Source organism: Pogona vitticeps, chromosome 11 (genome assembly GCF_051106095.1).
Source record: "Pogona vitticeps strain Pit_001003342236 chromosome 11, PviZW2.1, whole genome shotgun sequence".
Classification (NCBI taxonomy): domain Eukaryota; kingdom Metazoa; phylum Chordata; class Lepidosauria; order Squamata; family Agamidae; genus Pogona; species Pogona vitticeps.
This window is the reverse complement of record NC_135793.1, coordinates 23,412,402-23,421,778: the sequence shown is the minus strand read 5'-3', so window position 1 is coordinate 23,421,778 and position 9,377 is coordinate 23,412,402. Positions and strand designations below refer to the sequence as shown.

General features: G+C 51.0%; 1 protein-coding gene and 1 long non-coding RNA gene across 2 annotated transcripts; one reads left to right on the top strand and one right to left on the bottom strand.

Annotated features, from left to right (window-relative positions):
- Positions 1 to 370: 370 nt before the first annotated feature.
- Positions 371 to 2,367, bottom strand: LOC144584491 (uncharacterized). The gene is made up of 2 exons (XR_013538767.1): positions 2,300 to 2,367; positions 371 to 801 (listed from the first exon to the last, which is right to left on the bottom strand). It is a non-coding gene; the product is annotated as an uncharacterized LOC144584491 (long non-coding RNA).
- Positions 2,368 to 2,574: 207 nt separating this feature from the next.
- Positions 2,575 to 8,843, top strand: ZIC3 (Zic family zinc finger 3). The gene is made up of 3 exons (XM_072981154.2): positions 2,575 to 4,550; positions 6,098 to 6,261; positions 7,443 to 8,843. The coding sequence occupies exons 1-3, from the start codon at positions 3,311 to 3,313 to the stop codon at positions 7,632 to 7,634; spliced, it is 1,596 nt and encodes a 531-aa protein (XP_072837255.2). The 5' UTR covers positions 2,575 to 3,310; the 3' UTR covers positions 7,635 to 8,843.
- The last annotated feature ends 534 nt before the right edge of the window (positions 8,844 to 9,377 follow it).

Genomic DNA, 9,377 nt, shown 5'->3' with positions numbered 1-9,377 from the left:
GCAACCAGGGCCATGATCTTGGAGGGAGGGGCGTGTGCCTAAAACGGGGAGGATGGGAAATACGGAAACTCAGTTCCACATAGAGAGAGAGAGGGGTATGGAACATATCTATATAGCTAAATATCGCAGTATTTCTCTCTCTCTCTCTCTCTCTCTCTCTCTCTCTCTCTCTCTCTCTGTGTGTGTGTGTGTGTGCGCCACATGGTATTTTTCATTCTTTTTTCATACAGTATGTGTGTATACACACACACAAACACAGACATCATACATATGTGTGTGTATATAATGTCTCTCTCTCTGTATACAGCATATATAAATAAGTACATAAAATTATGTATTTTATAAAAATAATTTTTTTTATATTTTTATAAAAAAAAATATAAATACATAAAATTTTCCCCTCTGTGTCTCTTAACTCTGCTGTCCCTCTCTTTCTCCTTTTGGGCCAGACCCTAAAAATAAAGAACATGCCGTCTTTTGTTTTTCCTGGGGGCTGAGGGGGGGGTGGGTGGGCTGGAGGACGTGAAAAAAAAAGGGGGGCAGTATTTTTCTATTTCTTTTCTTTTCTTTAAAACACAGCGCCGTTTGAAGCCCTCTTTTCCTCCCCGCGCGTCTGAACCTGATCAGATGGTATGTTTCCTGCCGAGACATGGCGGCAAATCCTGTGAGAAGCCTTCAATGGAGCGAGCCTTCGGGGGCTCCGCCGAGCTCCAGATATTACAATCGCTGGGCATCTTTCTGGCGGAGTCCTTTTCTTTCCGACACCGGGTTCTTTCCCCCCCGCATCGTTCTTTGCAAATGCTTTCCAGAACGAGAAAATGAGTGGATTTATAGGCAACGCGGGGGGGGGGGAAGAGGGGGCGAGAGAGAGAGAAAGAGAAAGAAAGAAGGGGGACTCAGGATTACAATTTAGGATATTTATCGCTCGCATTAAACGTTTGAATCTTTTTTTTTAAAGGGTGAAAGGAATGTTCACTATTTTAAAGACCCAAATGCCTTTGATCTTTTTGGCCTCGAACTGCGGAGAAATCTTGGGAGTTACCAAGAAGTCCTTGTTACTTCGTGAGCTCCGTTGCCCGAGGAGGAAGGCGTTTCTCGAGAGTAAGCCCGGTCGAGTTCAACGGGGGGGTGAGCACCAGGTAAACCGGCCCCCAGAAGAACAGAGAGAGAGAGAGAGAGAGAGAGAGAGAGAGAGAGAGAGAGAGAGAGAGAGAGAGGAGGGATGGAGGGAGGGAGATCGCGCGCAAGATTGCAACCCTACGCACGCTTTCCTGGAAGGAATGCCCTCCTCCGAACTCAGTGGACCTACTCTTGAGTAGGCCAGGATAGGCACCGGCTTGCTCTCCCTCCCGCCCGGCGCTCAAATTAGACAACCCGTGGAAAGGCGGGGTGACGGAGGGAGGACGAGGCGACACCGCACTTCTTGTGGGTGTTTTACTCGTGGTCACTAGGAGATTTTGGGCCCGGAGGACGGAGGACGGAAAAAAGAACCGCTCCCCCTTCGAATCCATGTTCCTAAGAAACGTTGAGCATCACATTTCTCCGAGTCCGACAGCGTTCTTGCCTCTTTATTATTCCTTTTTTTAAAATTCTGATTTTATTTGCTTTTTAAAAAAAACAACAACCCGCCTTTACTCGCTTTTTGAAACCCGCGACTTTTTTTTCTTTCCTATTTTTTTTTTTGAAAAAAAATTAACACGGTGACGGGGGTGGGTGGGTTCCTCTCGCGGGGGCTCTCCCGAAGAAGGAAAAGGCCGGCGAAAAGAGGCGAGAGCTCCCGCTGGAGAGCCGCGGGATGGGGAGGGGGCGCGATCGGCTGCCGCTCCGAGGTCTCGCCTTGCCTTTTAAGTTTCTCCTCTCTTGCAACCCTGAGCCTCCCCCCCCAGACCCCTGTTTTTCTTGCACCCCGTTTTGATCCTGAAATCGGAGGGAGACTTTTCTTTCCAAACTGGAAAGAGAGAGAGAGAAAGCGAGAGGGAGAGGCAAAAGAAAGCCATTCGGACGGGAAATGAGACGGTCCTATCTGGAGTGGGGAGCAGGAGTAGCATCAAAGGACCGGGGAAGTTTTCTGTTTAAAACACCAGGCCGGGGGGGGGGGGATTGGAATTCAAGGCGCAATTCCCCCTCCTCTGGGCAAAGAAAGTAACAGTCCCCCCCCAATCTGTCCTTGCCCCCCCCAACAAAGTAAAAGCCCCCTCCATTTCTCCTCCGCCCCCCCGTCCCCAACTGCGCATCTCCCGTAAACAAAAACATTTTTTTGGGAAGGGGGGGGCCATCGACGGACACCCTTTAACCTTACCTGCGCCTCACTAAACCCATCCCGGCCAATCAGCGCGCGGGGCTTAAAGTGAGCTGCCATATTCAATGTGAAACGCTGTCAATCACCCGGCTCGGGGCCAATGGGCAGGCGGGCTGGGGGTCAGGTGACGGCTCGCCAGGCGGCTCCCCATTGGCTTGGGGAGAGGCTGCCTCCAGGAGTTGGGCATTTTCTGTCTCTCTCTTTCGCCCCCCCCAACCATCTCTCTCTCTCTCTCTCTCACCCCCCCTTCCATCATCAATCCCCCCCCTCTCTGGCCCCTTCCCCGCTCCATATGTGTTAGGAAGGGAGGAACGGCTGACTTGAGCCAGAGCAAGGACGCCGTTCAGTGGGAGCGGAGGGGCGCCCTCCTGGCAGGCAGGAGAAGGCAGAGACAGCGGGGATTCCCGGGGGGTGCGGTGCCCGTGCCCCTTTGCGCGCGTGGGGGGCACCGGGGGCGCCTCGGTCCTTGGCCCTCCAGGGCCAGAGGGGGAGGGGTTTGGGAGGGGGGTCGGTGGTGGTTGCTGCTGTTGTTGTTGATGTTTGGGGGTTTCTTTTTGACCCCCCCGTCTCTGTTTTCCCCCCATCGCGCTCTCTCTCTCTCCCTCTCACCCGTTTACTCACAGCTCTTTCTTTTTCCCTTTCCTCCTGCGGGGGTGGGGGCAACAGAGGTTCGGCGCGCGTGTGACTGCGGCAGCGAGGGAGCCCTCCTGCCTGGCTCTCCATTGTGTGGGGCTGATCTGGAGGGGGGGGAGAAAGAGACCGAGACCGAGAGAGAGGGAGCCAGCGCTGAGACGGGCACGGAAGGGGACGAAACGCTCCGTGGCTCGCCTGGAGGTGGCGGCGGCGGCGGTCGCGGTGGCTGCCGTTTGAGAGCCGTGGAGGGGACGGGGGGCGAAGATCGCCGTCGGTGGGGGGTCTGCGCTGCCCGGTCCTCTCCCTCGGCCCCCTTCTCGCCTCCTCCTCCTCCTCTTCCTCCTCCTCTTCGGCTTCCTCTCTCCCCCGAGGCGGGCCATGACCATGTTGTTAGACGGCGGGCCGCAGTTCCCGGCGCTGGGAGTCGGCGGCTTCGGAGCGCCCCGCCATCATCCGCACGACGTGGCGAACCGAGACGCCGCGGCCGCCGCCGCCGCCGCCGCAGCCGCCGCCGCCATGGGCCTTAACCACCCCTTCGGGGACTCGTCCTTCAAGATCAGCCCGTCGGCCCACGAGCTGGCGTCGGGGCAAGGCTCGGCCTTCACCCCGCAGGCGTCGGGCTACCCGCCCCACCCGCCCCACCCGCACCACCATCATCCCCACCCGGCCACGCATCACCCCCACCCCCCGACGCCTCACCCGGGCCAGGTGCCTTCCTCCTACGCCGCGGCCGCGGCCGCCGCCGCCTTCAGCTCCACGCGGGACTTTCTCTTCCGCAACCGCGGAGGCTCCGCGCTCGGAGACTCGCCGCCGGGAGGCGGGGGGCCCGGGAGCTCCGCGGCGGCGGCCCAGCACGGCCTCTTCGGCGGCAACCCGGCGGCGGGGGGCTTGCACCCGCCCCCGGGGATGCCCGACAGCTCCGGCTACCTGCTCTTCCCCGGCTTGCACGAGCAGAATCCGAATCATCCTTCCCCGACGGCCGGCCACGTGGAGAGCGGGCAGATGGCGTTGGGCTTGCGGGGGGATCTTTTCGGCCGGCCCGAGACTTACCGGGGGGTCTCCAGCCCCCGGGCGGATCCTTACGGCGGGCCCCCCCAGTTCCACAACTACAACCCCATGAATGTGAACGTCGGGGGCGTGAACGTGGCGGCGGCGGCCGCGGCGGCCCACCACCACCACCATCATCACCACCATCATCATCCCGGCGCCGGGGCCTTTTTCCGCTACATGCGGCAGCCCATCAAGCAGGAGCTGTCTTGCAAGTGGATCGACGAAAGCGCAGCCGCCGCCGCCGCCGCGCCGCCGCCGCCGCCGCCGGGGGTGGCTCCGCCGCAGCCGGCCGGCCGGCCCAAGAAAAGCTGCGAGCGGACTTTCAGCACCATGCACGAGCTGGTGACCCACGTCACCATGGAGCACGTCGGAGGCCCCGAGCAGAACAACCACATCTGCTACTGGGAGGACTGTCCGCGCGAAGGGAAGTCCTTCAAGGCGAAATACAAGCTGGTCAACCACATCCGAGTCCACACGGGCGAGAAGCCGTTTCCTTGCCCGTTCCCGGGATGTGGCAAGATCTTCGCCCGCTCCGAGAACCTCAAGATCCACAAACGGACGCACACAGGTAAGGGCAGGGGAGCGGGGAGGGCGGGGGGGGGGACACCCCAACCGCCCCAGTTTCCACCCTCTCTACCCTGGACCCCAGCCAACACATCACAGCCTTTCGGACGATTCAGATCTTTTTTTATTTTGGCCCCCCTTTCGGTTTCAAAGCGACGTGGGGTCGAGACAACCGGGAAAAAGAAGGGGAAAGTAGAGGAAAAAGTCGTCGGAACTGGAGATCTCTCTGCTGTGTGTGTGTTTATGTGTATGGGAAACGAAGGCGAAGGGGTGTGTGGTGTGTGGTTTGGAGTGCGATGGCGATTGAAGGATCCGGGCTGAGTTTAAAAAAAAAAGCTACGAAGACCCCAGGATGCTCCGAAAGAAACGGAGCCTTTCGTGTTTGCCTTTCGAAATTAATTTTCCCCGCGCTGGTCAGTTACCGCGGGCTTCAGTGGGGGAGGAAGGCATGTCAATATCGCCTGAGAAGCCGAGTTGAAAGGGGGGGGGGAAGCAAAGTATTCCCTTTTCTGGGATGTGGCGCTGGCCTGGGTCTGATTCTGTTCCCCATTTCGTTCCAAAGTTCCTCCGAGCATCCCCGGATGCCTGCTTCCCTCCCCCCCACAATTCTCTGCCTCCCCTCCCCCACAAACCCCACCATCCAGTTAACTCTCCTACCCCCCGCCCTCCCCCTCCTTGTCCCCTAGGCTTAATAGGGGAAAAAAAACACCCAAAAATCATTGGGTTCCCTGTACGGGTGTGGGTCGCTTTTCACCAAAGACTTAGCTTTCCGTAGACATTCTGCGGAGGAAACTATAGAAATGCAAATAGCGCCTAATTTTCGCTTACTTCCGCTCTCCTTTCTCTTTCTCCTTCCCCTTTTAATGTCTTGATTGGCACATCTTCTAATTAAATCTGTGATACTTTTTGTTCTACCTAATTCTACCCCCCTTTATTTTTTTAAATTGTTCCCCGTTCAAGCCAGTTTCTCTAGCAAAAGTAACAAACAACTTAAGGGAAACAGCAAATCAACTGCCTCCGAGGGCCAGATTTTACCTTCAGGGGAGTTTCTTTCTTTTCCTAATTGTTCCTTCTCCCCCACCCTCCCACTTTCCACCCCCCCCTGCCCAAATCGCTCATATCTGTCCCCCCTCTTTTCTTTCTAACCCTTGCATTCGAAAGCCATACATTTAAAGCCATAAACAGCCCAGTTTTGATGGAGCTGAAAGCTAGCATTGAAGATCCTCTACCTGTTTATTCGCACGTCGTTTGGGACCGGATCGCCCTACCCAGCCTTTTAGCTCATTGCAGAAACATTTGGGTGCATCAAAAGGAAGTTGAGAAAGAGGGGGAGTGAGAGGGGGGGGAAGAGAGACCTCAAGTTGTAAACTGGGAAGAAAGTTGGCTTGCAGGCAGAAAAGAAAGCCTGTTGTGGACTGCTGGGGGGGCGGGGGGGGGAAAGAGAAGCTGAAGAATAATTCACATGCTTCTCAGTGGTCCTCAGGGGTGGCAGCTGGGGGTCCCTTCTTCAAAGCCATTTCTGATTTTCTTTTCTTTTTTTCCCACTTGCAGGTGAGAAGCCCTTTAAGTGCGAATTTGAAGGCTGCGACCGCCGCTTTGCAAACAGCAGTGACAGAAAGAAGCACATGCATGTCCACACGTCAGACAAACCCTACATCTGTAAAGTTTGCGACAAGTCCTACACCCACCCCAGTTCCTTAAGGAAGCACATGAAGGTAAGGAAGGATGCCGTAGAGTTCTCTTTCCGTTCCCTCTTTCAGTTTTTGCGAGCTCTGTCCATCTGTCCACGCTCTGCTGGGGACGTTTCTCTCCAAGCACGTTTATGAGTCTATATTCCTGCCTCTTTAGACCAGTGTGTGTTCTATACAGTTGTAGCAATTTACAGGGTTATACATGTATTCATTAATTTTGGACACATTTGCACAGTCATTTACAGATCAGTTTACATAGTTACATGATTCTCTGTATGTGTGCCATCAAATAATATGTGTAGCTAGTGAAACACTGCCAAACAATTCTATATAGTTATATATGAATATTTATTTGTGTGCCTGTGTTGTTAAATGTGCATCACATTTTGCATAGGCACACATGTATGCATTTTTGTGCAGACTCGTTACATGTAGGCACCTGTAATTGGAAGTTAGAAAATGGAACGCTCTGTGCATGAAATCGCTCCACTTGGATCATTTAAGTAACTTTTTGCCTTGGAGAGCTGTCCTTTAAGAGACATCTATGCATTTAGGAAATCATAACAAATATTTTCCACATGATTCTGGTCAAATAGGAGGCTTTGTTTCAGACTACAGCTGCTTGGTTCAAATTTGTTCCTCCTTTTAAAATAAATTTTCATCCTTGTTGCCTTTTGCTAAGTCTGGGAATGAATCCATTCTGCTTGGAGAAGGTAGTTTAGAAAGCCTGTGTCCGTGCAGTAAGGCATTTTTGAGACACATGGATGCAAATATAGACACAGAACAAACATTTTTTTGAAAAAAACCCTTCATGTGGTGGTAAATCTTGGAGTAAGATTTATTCTGATCTCAGCGAGACCTGTGTCTATGTGATGCATTATAATCTTTTTTTTTTCTTTGAAAATGTGTTGTTTTCAATTCTAGATTAAGAGAGACCCCAGATTCATCCGACTTTAATTGGGCTTCATTTTCTGTTTCTTCATTTCTGACTTCTGAAAAAAAAACACACGTTATCAATACAGAGCTACACGCATAAGTGAATAAATGGTAAATAACCTTAAGCGTGGGGCTGTTTTAGGCTCATTGACTCCTTACTTTTTTTTTGCTTCCAGCAAACTCATCTGCCCGGCATCCCCAAAAGGTTCAACCAGCCCTCTTCGCTCTGGGTCTTGTATGATTCTCTCTCTCTCCCTCTTTCTTTTCAGGTTCATGAAACCCAGGGGTCAGAATCCTCCCCGGCAGCCAGCTCTGGTTACGAATCGTCCACCCCCCCAGCCATCTCTGCAGCCACGAGCAAGGACGCTTCCTTGGCCAAAGCAGCTCCCCCCACGGTTCAGACGACGAATCCCAGTCACAACCCCGGACTCCCCCCTAACTTTAACGAGTGGTACGTCTGACTGAGGAGGACAAGCCCCACGCTTCCCCCCCCCCAAACCGGTTGGACCCAGACTGGGCCAAAAGTACCTCCCAAGTGGCCTCAAAAGGACACCAAATGTATCACCTGGCCTACGACTGGAGTTTACAGGACAAAACATCGCAAGAGGAGTTTTGGTTTATAATTTTTTTAAAAAAAGTGGGGTGCTTGTATATGGGAAGGGTTGTTATTCCATCCGTTCCCCCAAGAGCTGGACACTGAATTTAATCATGTCTGTTTTTCTCAGGATTAGATTTTTTTTTAAATTCCCCGATCAAAATTATTTCCAATAATTTTTTTTTAAAAAACTCCCTCTTCCAATTCACCACCCACTGTTTGGTTTTTCATTTCTGTGCTTTGTTAGTTGACTTCGGTGGATAGTCTTTACTTCTCCCACCTTCTCCTCTAGCAGGATTTTTTTTTCAAAAAAAGATCAAATGAGCAAACTGACGTTTCCCCTTGGCCTTAGTTGTAAGTATTCAAAATAAGATAAACAGAAACAAAAAACCACAGTCTTAAAACTTGCCAAAGTCCTGTATTGTCTTGAAGTTTCTTTCTTTCTTTCTTTCTTTCTTTCTTTCTTTCTTTCTTTCTTTCTTTCTTTCTTTCTTTCTTTCTTTCTTTCTTTCTTTCTTTCTTTCTTTCTTTCGTTCTTTCTTTCTTCCTTCCTTCCTTCCTTCCTTCCTTCCGTCCTTCCGTCCTTCCGTCCTTCCGTCCTTCCGTCCTTACTTCCTTCTCTCCACCCCTCTTTTCCTCTCTCTGTTCCTCTTCTTTCACTCTTAAAAAACATTACATTTGTGAATGTATTTTGTGTGCTTGGGAAATGGGAAGGAGTGTCATTCAGTATATTTTTAAGGACGAGGGCGGGTGGGTGGAAATGTGATATTAATCTGGCCTGGGCTCCTGGCAGTTTAGTATAAACTGTTGCCTTTTTGTAGTAACTTTCTTTTTTCTTTTTTGTAAATACATATCCATGATGCCATATTTATCATTTGTAATTTAATTATTGAGACAAGTGCCGGGAACTGAACCATATTTATGAAAAAAAAGAAAAGAAAAGAAAAGAAAAAAGAAACCCACAAAAAGATTTTTTTTGTTGTTTTCTAACAAAAGAAAAAAAATTCAGAAAACTCTGTACAGCTTTTGGTTATATAACTGCTTTAGCATTAAAAGTTTATTGTTTTGGAAAGAACACAGCAGAATCATTTTCTTTCCAGATCTTCTTTTCCTTCCACTTTTTCATTCATTCTGTCGGGTTTTAGATCACTCTGCCTCAAAACAAAATAACCAGGCAGAGAACTTCGGAAAATGTCTTCCAAATTTGGCTTGTTGCTGGATTCTTGGTTCGCGATGCCTGTGTCTTTTATGGAGTAATCTCATCCCCCCCTCCTTTAAGGTGCCTGGGGGTCTTTTACTATGTGGAAGAAAGAATCCTGAAATGTATAGGGTCCCTCCCCATTTTAGAGGACTGTGTGTCCCTTCTGCACACAACTCCACACCATTGCTTTCTGGATTCTGTGCCACTTTGCAATTGGGTTTCACGATTCAAATCACCACCGTCTGGATACCTTGAACTTGAAGAGAAGTGACGACTGCTTCAGTGAACTTCAAAAGGTAAATTTAACTAGCTTTCTGAGTATGAATGTATGTATGTGTGTATACGTGAGACTCGTACATCTCTCTCTCTCTGTGTACGTGTATACTTCCTCTGACAAAGTTGCTCTCC